The following is an 18,231-nucleotide window of genomic DNA, read 5'->3' as shown; positions in this document are numbered from 1 at the left end:
TCAGATGGTTGGGTTAAAAAAGGTTAATGGGGGTATTAAAGATCATGGGTCAGAATTTTGGGATGACAAGAGATGGCAGTGCACTGCTTGCTTGTTTGTAGTCTTGGAGAGAAGAGTGAAGTAGAACATCCTCTGAAAGTTTGTTCCATAGACTAGAGAAGTGAGGAATAAAAGAGTTGAGGTGTGCAGTCAGCCTGGATTTTGGAACCTGGCTGGGGTTACTGGAAGAACACGTGCATCCATGAGTTGCTGGAGAGGTTCGGAGGATTGAGAGAACAGAGGGTGCAATGTTGGAGAATATACAGAGAGGAGAAAACAGAGACTACTGACCGACCTGTGATGTGAGTCCAACAAACCTTGTGTTTCGGCCTCATCACGAGAGATTCCAATAATTTTGAGAGCTTTCGATAATACAGACTCCAGGAGAGACAGATGTGTTGTTAGGGTGCCAGCTCATAGTGGAGAACGATACTCCATTAAGTAATGGACAAAAACCTTGTAGACGAAAGACTTCGTTTTCCTGACATTGATCCTGCTCACCATATTCTCTCACTGAGGGAGCCTCGTGAGTGGAGGAGGCCATTGGGCTGACCACGTGTCTCGTGGTTGCAGCAGGTTGATTGGCATCTCAAGGAGATGGAGATGGGCCTGGCATCTGCCTGGGAGATGACCAGACTGAGGCCCCTGGAATACCGCAGCAGAAAGTAGACGCAGCGACGTGCTTCTCCGGGGCATGCTCCCTTACCCGACCTGACCTGTCTGCGATAACCTCTTCAATTCACATTAAAACCTTAAAAACAAAAATCCTGACCTTTCTAATCACCCTGATTTATTTATTTGTTTTGTTAATAGAAATGCAAGTTTTAATAAATGTGTAGAAAAGATTAACGATTTGTATTTGATAATGAGATGCCGCCACCCTCAAAATTGCTGAGCCTGGACTAAGATTTTTGTCCTGTCTTTGTACTGTTGATTGATGCTAAAGTTTGATTGTACCTGCCACAGGACTTGCTGAGCCAGAACCAAGATAAAGCATTACGTCGGGTGTCAGAGCTGAAGGAGGTGAGATCAGCCTATCGGATTCGTCTACCGTGTTTAATTGCCTTTTGGCTTGTAAACTAAGACTTGAAAGAAAAGTTTGTTGCTTTACTGTACTTTGATGGGTGATCGGTAAATTCTTGGCCTCGCAGAAAAAGTTGATGACTGGGACCAATTTAACTTATTTTATACAGACTTCTTTCGTATGCAACACAATGCTGCACGGGGTAGCATAATTGACTGAGCATGTGGCTGTGCCACTGATGCAATGCCCTCTTTAGGTTAGAGCAGGAATTTGGAACTTGTTCATGGTGCCGTCGATAGCTCGCATACTCTTCATGAAGGACACCGTGGGATCTTTAACATCTACCCACTAATCCTGGCAGATGGAGCACACAGTTTAACATCCATCCACGAGAAGGCACACACATTGATGAATCACCCTGCCTGTGAAACACCAGGATGACGTTTTATAACAGGGTCAGGATTCAAACCTCTAGGCCATCCTGCCAGCCCTTGTGTACTATTTTGACTGAATTTTTCTATGTAACACTTTAAAAAAAAGAACAAACAAAAAAAACATTGACCAATCACCAAGCAATAACTTTTATTACCTCTGCCACTGAAGATGGGTGGAGGTTTTGTTTTCATTCCTGTCTGTTTGTCTGCGAGCAGGATATCTCAATAAGTTGTAGATGGATTCGGACAAAATTTGGTGGATGAGTTGGGTGGGTGACAAGAACAAGCCGATTAGGTTTTGGGAACCCAAACCCTCAGACCACCTCGACGCTAATCTATCCTTTGAAACCCTACAACAAAGATATGTTGTGTCTTTTTTCGATTTCCGAATTATAAAGTAGGTAATTTGCGATTAAAGGGCAAAATCTTCTTCTTTTTCTTCAGATTAGCCCTGACGTCACACCCGGGAGTCAATTGCCATATCCGTACTGTCTCCGGGTTACATCGCGGTGCGATTCAACACAAACAGTGAATTTTCGATTTTCCACAAGTATGCCCAGTAAATGCATCCTTGGTGCTTGGATAGTGATACAAACCAAGATGGTTTCCTGCTGCACCAACGGCTGAAAGACCCTCAGCTTTCCAGAAATTTGACAAGGTTTTTGTCCGAAATACCCGAGTGTGGATCGGGCCTACAAAATGTTCGCTTTTGTGCTGGGAACATTTTACAGAGCACTGTTATGAAGCAACAGATGGCTATATCTTGTGGCTATCCACCACGATTAAGCGGAAGAAACAGCCATTTGTCGAAACTATAACACCATCTCTTCCGAGCTTCCAGAATATCTAGACAGATGATTTGAGCGGTGAATCACACCTGTTGCCATTGCCTGGCAGTTACCAAAAGAGCACTTGAAAATAATTATCTATTATCAACGCAAATCTCTACAAATGAAATGAACCACCATTTACTTATAGTGGTCAGAAGGTATGTATGTATGTATGTATCATCTACTCCTCCGAGAGGATTTGACCTGGGACGCTAAAACTTTCAGAGTCTCTCCTCCCCACTCTCCCCCCCCCCATAATCCCCCATCAACCATAACCCCAATATCCACCACCACCCCACACCCCTTCTCCACCATAGCACCACTCTCCCCCTCCACTGGGGCGGGACATCGACATCTCACGGACATGATGGTGGGACACGGCACGGACACAAATGGTGTCCGGGGAAAGTATGAAACGGGACGATCCCATAACATGCAAGACACCTAGTCAGCCTGCGATGGTGGGACAAAGCATTCGTCGCCCATTTTGTCACGGTGTCCGAGTGTGTCCATTTTGTCCGTGCTGTCGAGCGATAACTGGTATTTCTGCTCGAGTAATATATAATCAGATTTATCAATTAATACGAAATTTCTCCCTTATAAACAGCCAATTGAACGAAAAGCAAAACCTACCGAACTGAAGTTAACATGCGACCAGCGTTTTTTTTGTTATTTTTAAAGTCTTTTAACACCTCCATCTTCACTTCTGCCTTCTTCCTGTAATCGCTCGCATACGGCTCAAAACAATACAGCACCACAATTCCCCCAAAAGCATTTCCACCACTAATTCTGTGTCCAATAGCTTCTTCCAATTCCCAATGATCACTTTCAACATACTGAGAACCTTCAGAATTATTAATGGCGATGGAATCATTATCGGAATCCGAGCTCGACATGCACCTTTTCTCCATGTAAATCCACCGTTCGGATAAAGTTGAGTTCATAGTGTGATGTCACTGGCAAAATCGAAAATCTCCACTCTCAGACTTCTTTCATCACATTGTGATTGGAAAAAAAATTCACTTTTTTTCCCTCAAATTAGAATGTGATAATGATTTTCAATGATTTTCAGAAAAAAAACATTTTTGTGTTTGGGTTCCTGCTTTAAGATGCAGATCCAGTTCCGGTCTATCGATGGCATACAGAATGTCAACTGTTCAGCCTGGTCGAGGTTATACACTCTATGGAGTGCCTTTCTCGTTAGCCAATCCCCCGCGCAGCAGGAGACAGGGTTTTGCAATCATGTGTGCGTGCGTTCGTCTGTCTGTCCCAGAAGTTTTTTTTTTTTTTGTACCATTTGAGCTTTTGTCATCAAATTTTCAACAAAGCTTTATTATGAGAATATGGAGAAGACAAATGAATAATTTGGTCAAAAGGTCAAAGGTACCCTTTAGCATACGGCAGAAGAAGAGGAAGTCCGAATACAAAGCGGACGGGCTTTGCATTTCAGATGCTTTCGCATTTTAATTTTGTATTTCCATGTTAAATCATGGAACTTTTTTATTCTCTACCCAATTTGCAATTATGACATCATTATCAGACTCTACTTTCACCAATAGGTGGTGATAGTATGCCTTCATTTAGCATTTGTAAGCCTGTTTTGTTACAGTGCAGTCTCCAGGATTTAACATCGAAATGCTTTGTATCAGCAGTTAGTGCCAATGCGGGAAAGAAATGCACATTGTGAAAGGATGCTCTCAACTTGGCAGGAGATGGAGCTGGAAAAGCAAGCAAAGCATCATCTTCGGGAGGAGTTTGATGCTGCCTTGGATGAAAAGATGAAGCACATTGAAACATTGCGGACACAGGTCTGTTTGCTTGGATTTTGTATTGCTTGTATCGTTAAAAATAAATAACTAAAAAGTTTGTAAATGCTAGGTTTTTTTTAGTGTTTATTTATTTATTTGCCTGTAAATACTGCTGTCCTTTCTTTGCATTTGCGTTGGAATCATGCCTTGGGAGATGTTGGCATTCGAGGTCTAGCTCTCTGTTTATCTCTGCAGGTGTTGCTTCTGAAGAGTGAGGTGAAGCTTCAACAAGATAGGACAGATCATGAGCCAATAGACAAAGCTTATGAGGCTGCAGATCATGAAGAGAGACATGGACAGAATGAGGAAATTAATATTGATGCAGAGAAACACTTGGAAATGGAAGATGTAGGTAGGTATTGGACGTATGTGCCAATTGATTTAATGTTTTTTTTTAAACATAAAGTACTGTTAATCATGAATGAAAATGAAAATAAATTAGCTACTTTGGGTGATTGGTGTGTTAACTGCGATTATAATCTCGCCTCTCCCTCACGCCTTCCTGGATTGGTTCAGATTCCAGCAAAGAGAAGGAGGCTTTACATAAGCAGGTACAGCGGCAAAAGTTGTTGCTTCATCGGTGCCATGAAGAATTCAAGCAGCATAAGGAACGTGAGGTTACACTTGAGGCTGATAAGCAGGCCCTCGTAGAGCAGTTGAAGACCCTTCAGATAGACATGCGGGCTAGTGCGGTAAGTGTCTTGTAATGCGGGCTTATTTATTTGTTGTGTGCTGGCATTCTTTTATCGGTTTGAGAAAATCTAAACCCAGATATGGTGTTTAACACTTGCACATGTGCTGAATGTATGAACTCCTGCTTTGTCTCAATGAGGTTTTCTTTCTTTTTGCTGTCTTTCAAGGCTTACTAACTCTGTCTTTGTTCTCCACAGGCTGAACACCAGGCAGAGAAATCACGTCTTGTGAAGCATCTGCGGGAGGCAAAGAACACTATTGATACTTTGGAAGAGGACAAGGTATTCATTCAGAACTGCTGACGTCAGACTCTTCTTTTTTTTTTCTTTCAAAAAAATTAAAAAACGTTTTGAAGTTCTGTTTTTAAATATAAATTATTTTATCAATAAAATTGGTTTACATCGATCTTAATTGTCCTGTGGTTTCAGTTTTGTTGAGGAGGAGGCAGTGATTGCTGGGCAAGGATATTTGCCAAGATGCGATCTAAAGGAATGTGGTCCGACTGGTGTGATGTGGCATGCTATGCTGGGACGTGGCAGTTAATTGCATAGCCTGCCGTTCGTTCCTCTCGTACTGCATGTTGAAATGTATAATATGAAAGGAGAAGATCGAAGCACATTTCAATCCATGTTTGGTGCAAAATGTGTTAGATTTGTGCTGGCAAAAGTTTGTTGTTCATTTAGTTATTTATTTGTTGTGCGTTGAACACTAACCTGCAAGAGTCTAAAGTTTAGGATGGGTAAAGACTGAGAAAACCTGGCTCCAAGGAACTTTTTTCTTTTTTTTTCCGCCGATATCGTTTAGGAGTCTGATCAGAGCAAGATGAGCCATGCTGCTGAACACACAGGACAACTGAAGGAAGAACTGCAACACCGCATACAGTCTTCGGAACACAAAATTGAGAAGCTTGAACAAGAGCTGCTTCAGTTGAGAGCGGGGAGTGATGAGCTACAGCAATTGAAGAATCGAGCTGTACGAGCAGGTACTCATCTGGCATCGTTGCTGTAGATTGTTTTACCGTCGCATGCTCAGGAAAGAGCGTCTTAACCGTCTCTTTCCCTTGAAGTTATTCTGTCACAGTGTTTGTTGAAAATGTTATTACTTCACAGCTTCTTTTTAAAATTATTTTTATTTCATTGTGATTTTGGTAACATCCTCCATTCATTCATGCCTCCAGTTGTTTGTCTCATCTTATCCATACCTGTCTCTTTTTCCATGCCTTTACGGGAGTGACTGTTATGGTCTCCTTTCTCAGCCCTATTTGAACAGCTGTGGGGTAAGAATGCTGTCTTCCTTATCCCTAGCAAAATTATTTGTCTTTCTGTTTCTCCTCATCCTTCATTTCCTTCTTTCAATGCAATTCGTCTCTCTCTCTCTCTCTCTCTCTCTCTCTCTCTCTCTCTCTCTCTCTCTCTCTCTCCTCTCTCCTCTCTCCTCTCTCTCCTCTCTCCTCTCTCTCTCTCTCTCTCTCTCTCTCTCTCTCTCTCTCTCTCTCTCTCTCTCTCTCTCTCTCTCTCTCTCTCTCTCTCTCTCTCTCTCTCTCTCTCTCTCTCTCTCTCTCTCTCTCTCTCCTCTCTCCTCTCTCCTCTCTCCTCTCTCCTCTCTCCTCTCTCCTCTCTCCTCTCTCCTCTCTCTCTTCCATAAGTGTGCCATTTCACAGTTTTATTGCCAAATGGTCTATTTTTTTCTTGATTGTGTTCTAAACTTTTTATGAGTAATTGCTCTCGCTTTTATTAGTCCCCTACCGGTTTCACCAGATAGGACAATAGGTTTGCTGTCCATCTGTCTGTCCGTCCATCCGCCCGTCCGTCCCACCTGTGGTTTTTCAGACTCCCCCCCCCCCCCCATATTCTTCAACATATTTCATTGAAACTTGGTACATGGCTTTATTGTGACAAGTTACAGAACTAGATCAAGTTTCAGGCTGTTTTGTCAATTTTTTTTTACATAGTTATGCCCTTTTTCGACGTAGAAAATATTGGGTAGTCAATCTCGTCGAAAAAAAATAAAAATAAAAAACATTTTGAGATTTGTTCTACCCTTATTATCAGTATTTAAAATGGCGATTTCAGTTAATACAATGGCGATTTCGATGAAACTTGGTTGGTAGGTTCATACCATGACCTAGTTGTATGCAAATGAGAACCGTTGCTATGGACACCACCGTTGCCGAGCAACAGGACTTTGAAATTTTTGAAAAATCATAAAAAATTTATTTTTTCGAAAATAAAAAATCGGGCCACAGGCGACTGTGGGCAGTACATTCAGCCATATTGTCCAAAATTTCCAGCAGGATCCTATGAAAACTGTCGGAGAAGATAGACTTTGAATGAACCCTGGTCGAAAACAATAAAAAAACGAAGTTCGTTATATCTCAGAGACTGAGTCAGATATACATGAAACTGGTATGGTAGGTTCATGGTATGTCCTAGTTATGTGTGAGAAAGAACCGTTGCTATGGACCCCTCCGTTGCCCAGCAACGGCCGAAAAACCTCTAAATGTGGGGGTATTTTAACGAAAAAACAATCTGCAGCATTAACCCTTGAAGCTAGAATCATGAATTTTCTTGTGCTTAATCCTCAGGTCATTCCCCATCGAACGGGCCCATCGCGTCAGCTTCTATTGGGTAGTCGACTACCCATGTCCGCCTACCGGCTTGTCATATACATGGGTCATTGTTCAACTGCCCTGACTCCATCCCACTGCTTTACACCCATTGGCTGGACATCTGGCCTGACTCCACCCCCATAAAATCGTGCGCCGCCATTGCATGAAGCAGCACAGATCGGCAAGCCCCAGACCTTCGGCCTGGGTGTTGATCCATGGCCCAGTGCAATTGGAATGATCCCAGGTGTATTATATACCACAATGTATTATATATATATATATATATATATATATATATATATATATATATATATATATATATATATATATATATATATATACATGTACATAAGCCATACACATGTTTTTGCTTCATGCATGTACATCGGGTTATTTTTAATATGAAATAGGCAAAGCCGAGAAACGAACAAAACACAGTAGATTACCAAGGTTCTTCTTCTTTATTGTTGTTCTGGTATCGGCTCGAACATGCTTCAAAGCAAGCTAATTTTTATTTCCAGTTTGTTATCCCGGTTGTCTTGATTGGTTTATACTCTATAAAGGATATCGGTAAGTGAAAATTGCTTTTCCTTTTATTTTGCCGAATAGACCCAAACACTGTGGTTTTATTTATAGGGTTTCTTCTTCATTGGGACCGGGAGGGAACATTGTATTGCAAAGCGATTCTCCCTCTTGTTTCCTACTTGGCATTCTTTCAAAATTTTAGAGAACTTTATCGTATGTTGGAGAAGATTGCAGAAGTGAAGAGGAGAAAGAGGAAACTGGAGTGAATGAGATTGTTATTATTTTGTGTGCAGCCTTTGGCTGCTGGTTGCATCATTTTCTGGAAGCATGGCTCTGCCACTGATGCAGTGCCCCTGTTACCACTAAGCTGAGTCAACCTACCTAGTGTTATTTATCGGAACAACAGGGGCTCAAACTCAACCCGAAGATCTTAAGCCAGCCACCTTCATTCTTAAGCCAACACTAGGCGTAGTGAAGGGGATTATTTTTTATTTATTTTTTGTATACATCGTCGAGGCTCATGAAAGATCTAGTACTCGTACATTGAATGGATCAGGATGCAACAGGCCAAAAGGAACAGGTGAGAGAGGGGGGGGGGGAAACACCAACTGCAGAGTTGAAGGTCAAGAAAGAGGGAGGCAGAAGAGGATGCATGGGGTGGATATGATGGATACAGAAGGAAACTCTCAGGAGGGTAAACTGGAGATTTGGAAGGAGGAGGAGTTTGGGGTTAATGAAAAACACTTTGAGATTTACAGTAAATGAAATTTCTAAACTTATATTTCTTTTTCTCTCCTTCTCTCCTTCTCTCCTTCTCTAGCTCGTTCTCTCTCTCTTTCTCTCTCTCTTTCCCCCCAAAATATGTATTTACTTTCTTCTCCGAAACTGTACACACAATTTAGATGAAGCTTGACCACGACCTTTTATCACCCGTGATGCACCAAAGATTATTCAGACCATTAAAAAAAGTCGGGGTCTAAGAGGGTCTATGGGACGGAAGGTAAGAACAGGAAGGTACAACAGGACAATGACCCAAACAGCAGGTTTCCGGGGGGGGGGGGGGGTTGCTCCCCAAAAGAGGCATTTGCTTTCTTCTCAGAAGCTAAACACACAATTCCAATGAAATTTTTTTTTTTTTAATCTGTGATAAGTACACATGGTTCAAATGAAGTTGTCTGATGTTGTCTGGCTGGGTGGATGAGTTATTTCACTTTAGTGTAGTCAGGTTTAGGATATCTTGTCATGTTAGCCCCATGTGTGGAACCAGCTGGAAAGCGGGTCAGGTGTCTAGGCCTGTTTAGGGCATGCCTTCCGGTCTCGGGCCGGTGGAACAGCATGAGTTCTGGCCACTGACGGGAGGAGTTAGCTCTGCTTCCAAGGTTGTTGATCAGGGCTGTGCCATTGCAGGCACTGACCATCATTGACTGACTGCCGTCATGAGATTCCTGGAAATGTACCAAGGGCAGGAACTGGTGACGAACAGAGGATGCGATATAACAGTTTGTGCAAAAGACCTTCGACTGCAGTGAAGATTTACATTCCAACAGGACAATGACCCCCCAAGCATACAGCCAAAGCAACACTGGAATGGCTTCAGAACAAGAACATGAAAGTCCTTGAGTGGCCCAGCCAAAGCCCAGACTTAAATCCCATTGAGAATCTGTGGAAATACTTGAAGATTGATGTTCACTGACACTCCCCATCCAACTTGATAGAGCTTGAGCAAATCTACAAGGAAGAATGGGAGAAAATCCCCTAATCCAGGTGTGCAAAGCTGATAGGTTTCCTGGGCCAAAACGGGTTTCCTGGGTCAAAACGAAGATCCAGGCTTTCAATGACATCTTGGATGCTGCCATCCTGTCTGTGCCTGTTTGTGGTGAGGATGTTGAGGTCGTGGAAAGATTCACTTACCTTTGCAGTGATATTCATGTCTCTGCTGGCTAAGTCAGAGGTCAACAGACGTCTGGGACGGGCCTGGGGAGTCATGGATTCACTGGATCATGGGTTGTGGCGCTGCCGGTACCTGTGTGGAAGGACGAAAGTCCGAGTCCTCAGGTCCTTGGTGCTTCCAGTCTTGCTCTATGGATGTGAGACTTGGACTCTGACCAGGGATCTGAGACGGAGACTTAATTCCTTTGGTTCCAGGTCTCTTCGGAGAATCCTTGGCTATCACTGGTCCGACTTTGTGTCCAACAAGCTGTTGCTGAGAGAGACTCAAATGAGATCTGTTACCTGCATAGTCCGTGAGTGTCAGCTGCGGCTGCATGGACATGTGGCTCGTTTTCCTGATGCCGATCCTGCTCACCAGGTTCTGTCAGCGAGGGAGTCTCGTGAGTGGAGGAGGCCAACGGGCCGACCACGTGCCTCGTGGTTGCAGCAGGTTGATCGGCATCTCAAGGAGATGGGGATGGGCCAGGAATCTGCCTGGGGGATGACCATACGGAGGCTCCTGGAGTACCGGTGGAAAGAGGACGCAGCGATGCGCTCCTCTTGCGCATGCTCCCATGCCTGACCTGACCTAAAGCTGATAGACATACCAAAGATGATTCAAAGCTGGAATTGCTGCCAAAGGTGCTTCAACAAAGTATCGACTCAGGGGGCTGAATACTTGTGTAAGTGAGATATTTCTTTGTTCATTTTCAATTAATTTGTAGAAATTTATAAAAACATTTTTTTCACTTTGACATTGTAGGATATTTTGTGTAGACTGGTGACAAAAATGTAAGTTTAATCCATTTTACATTCAGGCTGTAACACCATAAAATCTGAAAACGTTTCGGGGTGTGAATACTTTCTGAAGGTACTGCAGTTACCTCCACCACCGAAGGTGAGTGGAGGTTACGTTTTCACCTTTGTCTGTCTGTCTGTTTATGAACAGGATATCTCAAAACGTTATTGACTGATTCGGACAAAACTTGGTGGACAGATTGTGTGTGCGACAAGGACGAATCGATTCGATTTTGGTAAAGATCCGAATCCAGATCTGGCCTATTGGTTGGTGGGATACAAAATAAAATGTAAACTGTTCATCCTGGTGGAGGTATGTGCTCCACCGAGTGCTGTTCTAGTTTTGACTTCAAAGCAACAGGCTGAGACCGTTGATTGATTGAAGCACATGTTCCAATTATCAGACTGGCATCTAATCATTTGCAGAGCAGCAGAAGATGATGCTGGTGCTGTCTGGCTATCATTGGGATGGGCTACTCACATGACACAATATGGAGTCCTCTGCAAAAAGGAAGAGCAGGTTTCCAGAGGATCAGAGAGGTCATGCTGGGCTAAAGTCACTGCATTAGGGCACTGACACCTCTACTGGTAGAAGAAAGGAGAGAGTTCCATTAATAGCAATGACTTGACTGCATGAGAGGAGAAAGACCGAAGTATAGTAATGAAGTCGGTACTGTATGCCACGGGCAGAGAGGTTGGTAAACAGAGTAGCCAGAGAACAAGGTTGTGTCAAATTCACCAGATACGTCCAGGGAGATGGTCCTGACAGCCCTTTTTTGCATTAATGTAATAAAGTGTCCATGTCCTTGAACTACCCTTGTATTTTTATAAATTATCACATCTTGTCACTTTCAGTGTTTCTGCACACGTTCAGGCATCTCACACATACATACTGTGGATGTCTGATTTTTATTTGTTCCAATATTTTGGGTTTTCAATTTTACAGATTCAAATGTCCCCAGAATACTGTTCATGAACCTTCATCATTTCAGACTTGGGCAAGATGTTTTGAAGTATATTGTTGTATGCATGGGGTGTGCCAACTTATTGCTCACCTCACCCCATCCACACACACGCCGTGTGGCCCTGGAATAGCTGAACGGTGAGTGGCCAAATAGAATGCATGCACAGCAGGAATCGATAAATTACTGAACACTAGAATGGTGTATTGGAACCAAAATTGCGATGGAGCCCAAACAAGATAACACAGAACATCTAATTAACTCATCATCTGACAATAGCCACAAGTTTGAAACGACAATGGGATCGGTTGGCATGATGGGGTATGCAAAAACACCCCCCACCCGCAAAAAAACGTGCAAACTGAGGTAGAGAAATTAAAGGTGGGGAAAGGGGGTGGGGAAAGGGGGTGGGTGGGGTCTGTCCTCATGGCACTGCACAGGATTGGGCATTTCTAGCCCCATACTGGATGATGATTGCAGCCTCCATTCTTCCGTATTCCTGTGTTGTCCAGCCCGTGATCTCTACTTCCAACTCTGCTCGATACCTCCCACCCCCTGCCCAATCTCACTGCAATTCCAAACAAGCTCACTACTAAATTAACTCCAACTTCCAACGTGGCTTACCTTTTTACGTCTCCCATGTATATCATGCGCCCCTTACAAGTCGACCCCGTTGAATTAGGGTCATTGGAATGACAATATATGATAGTGGGTTATGAATTGGGAAGTAGGTGTGGGTATAATCATAAAAAGGAAAAAGGGGGTTAATTGGGTGCACACAGGCTTACAGGACTCCATTTGGTGTTGCTATTTGATTGGCATGACCTCGTTTGCATAGCCACAAAGCCTCTCCTTGCCTCGATAAGGTGAACAGAGTGCTGCTCCTTGGCGTTTTCCCGCAACGCTTTTACATCACCAGAGGTTCCTACCCTTTCCCTTGGACAAAACTATATTTCATCCAACTGGAGGCCAGCTCGATTGCACTCTTTATCTTTGCTGCACTATTTAATTGACAGGGCTTAATGTGTGGGAATTGTAGAAATCCAGCTATGGAGTATAGATTCAGAATTGTTCGGAATCGAGTATCTGCAAGGCACCAGCAGAATAATCTGATGTCAGGCATTGGTGACTTTGGATACTCGAGTCTATGTGCAATTTACATTCGACCACTGCCAATGTTGCCACTTTCAGATGTCTTGCCATCTGGAGGAAATGACAAGACTGCAATGTGCATCAGTGTGACCTGCTGAAAGAGTTGGGCTTATGTAACAGATTTTAGACATTTTCAGGGTGTAGCTGTTAAATTCACCAACGACAGCACCCCTCCCAACATCAAACAGTCCAACACTGCTGACATGTCAGCAAAACCTATGTGCTAGGTGTAGATGCAAAATCGTGTTGACTGGCTCGTGCTGATCGACCTGCAAAGGGTATATTAAAAGGCTGCCAGGAAAGCTACCTCCTCTTGCCCAGAATATTACTTGTTCACTATCATTTTTACATCCTTACAGTTCTGCACGTGATACATCTTATAATTATTGTTACTCTCCATAGCTGAAGATGGCTCTTCACATATGACATGTGAATGAATACCTGGGTAAGAAAATTTGTTTATACTGTAGGAACTGCTGAGTGCAGCATTTACACTTTGAGGTTGCAAGCGGTGTAACCCGGTATCAAGAAGGCAGTCCCAGAAGACCAGTCCACCTGTTATCCACACTTGCAGAACCATAACTCTGGAAAGTGCTTCACCAATCGACTAACAAGCAATCTGGTTCCTATTTACTGTTCGGTAAACAAAGGCATTTGGAGTAAGAAAACCTGTTTGGGATTTTGACCCATCTGTCAATCAAACCCAGGTCCTCTCATTTGTGAGGCGAGTATGCTTTTAAATATTCCACGAAACCGTATCCAATGCAATTCCAGCATACATGCTGTAGAAAGAAATACTTTTTACATGCTATAAATATTTTAAATCAGAAAGGGAATTTAACAACATCTTGCTGGGGGTAGTGGACTCACACACTCACTCGTTGACTCACACACCACTTGCAGTAACCTCTCCTGTCTCTTCGGGAACGGATGAGGCTCATACTATTCCAGCAAAATGCAACAACAATCCGTGAATATACACATATATGAAAACTTGATATCAAGCGATGAAAGTGGAGTATTGTATCGAATTTTATTGGAAAATTAAAAAATATTGCTTTAAAACAAAATGGATAACATCAGGCTGTTTCTCATAAAAAAACTAAAGTATTATGAGCTTCTGGTCCTATAATCTAATTTCACATTGTTTCTATGACTGTTCTTGGTTTTTGTACATCCACTATTGTCTGTTAAATTGGGCTTTTGTGTATATTTATTTTTGCATGAGGAACTGATGCAACTTGTGCTTGATGTCATGTTGGATAAAAATCAAACCAATCAATAATTAATATTTAATAATTTATTTGTGTATGCTCAGGGTTTCAAGAGCTGGAAGAAGCAATGCTAAAAGCTGAGCAGGCGGAGGAAGAGATGAAGAAAAAATTAGAAGCGACACGTGTCGAGATGGAGGAAGAAATGGCAAGAAGGGTTGAAGAGATGCGTGCAAATATGAATGATAAAATGAGAAATAAGGTTGAAGAGGTACAGAGAGTAAAAGAAAAGGAGATGGAGATGATGTCTGAGCAAACACAGAGAGAGATTAATGAGAATGTGTGTAAGCAGATGGAGGAAATGAAGATGAGGATGGAGGAAGACTTTCACAAGAAGACAGAGGAACTAAGCAAACAGTTGCTATCAAGCAAAGAGGAAGTGTATAGTCTGAACCTTCAACGTAAAGAGCTGGAGAATGTGGACTCTGAACTATCAGAAGCAATTACGGCTAAAGAAGAGCTGGAAAACCATCTGAAGAATCTGGAAAATGCGAGCAAAGAGCAGCAAACTCAACTCGAGGAGCAGCTTAATGTCCAAAAGAAAGAGCTTGAAACAAAATCTTTGGACTTCAAGAACTTGAATGATATGTACCTTGAGATGCAGGTCAAGTTAACTGAAAGCAATTCATCTCTGGCTATGAAAGAAATAATGATTGCTGACCTCCAGGTTAAAGAAACTGAGCTAAAGACAAATCTTGATGTATCTATTCAAAGAGCTGAGTCCCTTGAAGAAGAATTTCAAAAGCTGAAGAAATTCCAGGAGAGAAATCAAAAAATGCCCGAGGCCTTTGAAGATCAATTGGATAAACTTGATTCACCTTTGCTTTATGTGCAAAAAGAAAAGGATAATGTGGTCAAAAGTGTTCGAGATGAACAGACTACTTTATCAACAGTACATTTAAACCTGGAGGATGAAATTGAAGTAATAAAATCTGAAAAAGCCCAGTTTGAAACACTTGTTCAAGATTACCAACAACAGATAAAGCAATTGAATGAGGACCATGAACAAGAGATGATGAAAGTGGGGAATAACATCAGACAAGAATGTGACAGGAGAATTGAAGAGCTTGTGTCTTCACATGCACAAGAACAGGAAGGTCTGCAACACACTATTACAGAGCTTCAATTAGAAAATAAAGGTTTTCAGGTATCTGCAGATGTAATTTCATCTGCTCATGATGTGTATCTGCAAGATAACCAGACCAGAATATCCCAGCTTGAAAGTGATCTACAACAGATGCAAGAAAGGCTGTTATCTGCACAAAATGATGGACAGAGCTCGAAGATAAAGTTTGAAACGGAGGTGGAGCACCTACATTTCAATTTGAATGCAAAAGAAACCGAATTGTGTTTGTTGCTTCAGCAACACCAGAACCAGGTAACTGAAGTGGAAAACAAGTTGTCCGCTGCACAGGTCGAGCACAAAATTCAACTTGAGAAGTATGATGTTAATGAAAAGAACCTTAATCAAAAGATCGAGGACATAAATGAACACTTTAAAAATATACTTTCTGAAAAAGAAAGTGAATTTAATAAAGAGCTTAGGCAAAAGCAAAATGACCTGGAAAAGAAAGAGACAGAGTTTGCTGAGAAGATTGCAGACATGTTGAAGTGTGATTCAAAGCGTTTGAATGAAGAAGTTGAGAAGATGAAAGCAGACCATGAGAAACAACTGGCTCATTTGAAAGAGCAACATGTGCAAGAACAGCAAACATCTGACGATGGAGCCAGGCAACAACTGGAAGAACAATGTGAAAAACATGAGCATCAGATTTCAAATCACAAACAGATAGTGGAAGAACTTGAAATAATGTTGAAACATTACAAGATGGAGAAAGAACAAAAAGAAAAGGAAATAGAAAGTTCTGGAGAGAGGTTTCAGGAAAATGAAAATCTTGTTAAAGATCTCCAGCAAAAGCTTGCAGTGCTCACAAATGAGCTTCAGGAACTTGAAAAACAATGTGAAATGCAAAATAAGGGAAAGGAAGAGTTTCAAAAGAAAAGTAAAGAGTTAAATCAGCAGCTACAAGATCAAAACTCAAAACTCAAAAGCAGACTGGAAAAGCATGATTTGCAGTTTAAGTTATCCTGTTCTTTATTGGAAACGAATACGAGTAGCCTTTTAGAACACCTTGGGAAAACGCTTGAAGATCGGATCATAACTCTGAATGAGAGAATGGAAGGTTGCAAGAACATGGTGGAGAAATTCCAGGTAATTCTGTTATCAAAAGAGAACATGGTGAATGCACTTAATGCCCAAATTGTTTCCCAGAATGAGCAAATGGATAAACAGAAGCAAGAATTAGCAGAAATTTGCCAGTCTCTACAGAATAATGAACAAGCTGTGCAGGAGTTCAAGACGGTAGAAGTACATTGCAGTCATCTTGAGAGCGAGTTAGAACTTTTGAAAAAGCATCTCTCTGACAAGGAAAATGAAGTAACGCATTTGCAAGAAGATATGAATAAACAGATGACTTCATCTTCTGAGCTTTGTAAGCAATTACAAGATAAGGATATGAACATAGTTGGCCTACAGAAGGAGATTTATGAACTGCAGGAGAAATTGACTAAGGACCATGAGATGTTGTTGTCCAACATGGAGGATATGCATAGGAAGGAGCAGGAGATGCAAGACTGTGTTTTGCAGCTTAAAGCTGAGATATCTATTCTCGAAGATCAGAAACTGCAAGCTGTTGAACAAGTAGAAAGGTACAAAGAGAACATAGAAACACAAAAGCTTGTTACTGTACAACCAGAAACGTATCTTGAAGAAAAAGAGACTTGTGTTGCAACCTCAGAGCAACAAGAACCAAATTACTTGAAAGTGCTTCAGAGCTATTCTGTTGAGATGCATGGATCATCATTAGAAGCTCATGCGCAAATGCTAACGGGGCAAGAGTATATGGAAAAGGCAGTGGAGAAGTTTAAGACTGAGTATGAGCAACAGTTGGCAGATGTGAGGGCCGAGTTGGTAAAGAGAAATAACAGAGTGGTGGAACTGGAGAAGATGATAAAAGGAATGGAAATTGAAAAGGGCCTGGAAAGTAGCCAGCAACCACTGACAAAAACCATGGCAGAGAATGAGATTGCATGCGAAGCAAACCTGAAGATGGAAGTGATTGAGGAAAAGGTTATTGGAACACAGTCTAAAAATACAAACTCTCAGAACCATGTGGAGCTGAAGAGGAAAGTTGTTCAGCTGAAAAGCGAGTTAGATGAGAAAACTAAAAAGATGGCGGAACTTCAGGGAGTATTGGCACAAATGCAAAGTGGGGATCTAGCACCGATACGAGAGAAAGAGTGTGTAGGTGAGGAAAATCTTGAAAGTTTGAGCTCCAGGATTAGGCAGCGTGGACAAAATAATACAGAACTGGAGGATGTCCGTACTTCGATGGCAAGAGAGTTGGACGTTGCTCGAGCTGAGACAGAAATGATATCTATGATAGCGGAAGAACCAAAGGCCAAGTTAGTAGACGTTTCAACAATGATTGACTATGATATTCACAGGAAAGATGTTGAGAAAAACAACACATGCAAGAATGATGAAGAGAAGATGCAAAAAGAAGAGGAAGTAAAACCAAATGAAAGTGCAGGTACAGAAAATATAGATGAGATTGTGAAGCTAAGGTTGGAAGTAGGGCGGTTGCAGAGATTGCTGGAGGAACTGCGGGAGGGTCGGAAGCAAGAGTTGGAGTCAACGAGGATAGAAGCACAAGATACATCAAAGCAACGTTTTTTGTAAGTGATCTTTTATTTACAAGTCATATCTTGCACGCAACATTTTTTTGAAAAGGGTCTCACTATCACCACAACACCTCAATATCCTGAGAAATAAAAATTCACAAAACCTTATACTGTCAGCACTGAGTATAGGTTGTCAATAGTTCTGTCATTCAAAGATCTGAAAATAGAGTGAAACAAAATCTAAAGAAAATGGCAAATAATATGAGCCTCTGAGAGCACAGAGTGGATGTTCTGCACTTAAGAATCAAATGCGTATTTGACAGACAAGAATCTATCCATTAAAGTAGCCTGATTACCCCGTCCCTCTGTCTGTCATGCTGTGTCATTCCGGCGTTATGTCTAGCGTTAGGTTAGCTCTCTATGGACTTCCACGTCACCCCGGCCGGCGTCCAGGACTCAACCCATCCCATTCCT

At 42.0% G+C, this 18,231-nt stretch overlaps 1 protein-coding gene across 3 annotated transcripts in view; it reads left to right on the top strand.

Moving 5' to 3' along the window:
* LOC147021305 (uncharacterized) overlaps positions 1-18,231 on the top strand; it is a 64,511-nt gene that overhangs the window by 7,976 nt on the left and 38,304 nt on the right. For 2 of the 3 annotated variants that reach the window (XR_015060747.1, XM_085891124.1), the window contains exons 5-12: positions 1,006-1,062; positions 4,037-4,135; positions 4,331-4,487; positions 4,652-4,827; positions 5,026-5,109; positions 5,633-5,810; positions 6,084-6,104; positions 14,121-17,811. Coding sequence is in view for 2 of the 3 variants with exons in the window: in XM_085891124.1 (XP_085747250.1) it covers positions 1,006-1,062; positions 4,037-4,135; positions 4,331-4,487; positions 4,652-4,827; positions 5,026-5,109; positions 5,633-5,810; positions 6,084-6,104; positions 14,121-17,811 (4,463 nt within the window). In the remaining variant the exon portion in view is untranslated. The remainder of the gene's footprint in view (positions 1-1,005; positions 1,063-4,036; positions 4,136-4,330; positions 4,488-4,651; positions 4,828-5,025; positions 5,110-5,632; positions 5,811-6,083; positions 6,105-14,120; positions 17,812-18,231) is intronic. The other variant, XM_085891125.1, reaches the window with a different exon arrangement.

The sequence above is a fragment of the Eptatretus burgeri genome, chromosome 8 (genome assembly GCF_056783735.1).
Source record: "Eptatretus burgeri isolate ZD-2024b chromosome 8, Ebu_testis_v1, whole genome shotgun sequence".
NCBI classification, from domain to species: Eukaryota; Metazoa; Chordata; class Myxini; order Myxiniformes; family Myxinidae; genus Eptatretus; species Eptatretus burgeri.
The sequence above is the reverse complement of the archived record's forward strand: the minus strand, read 5'-3'. Positions and strand labels throughout refer to the sequence as shown.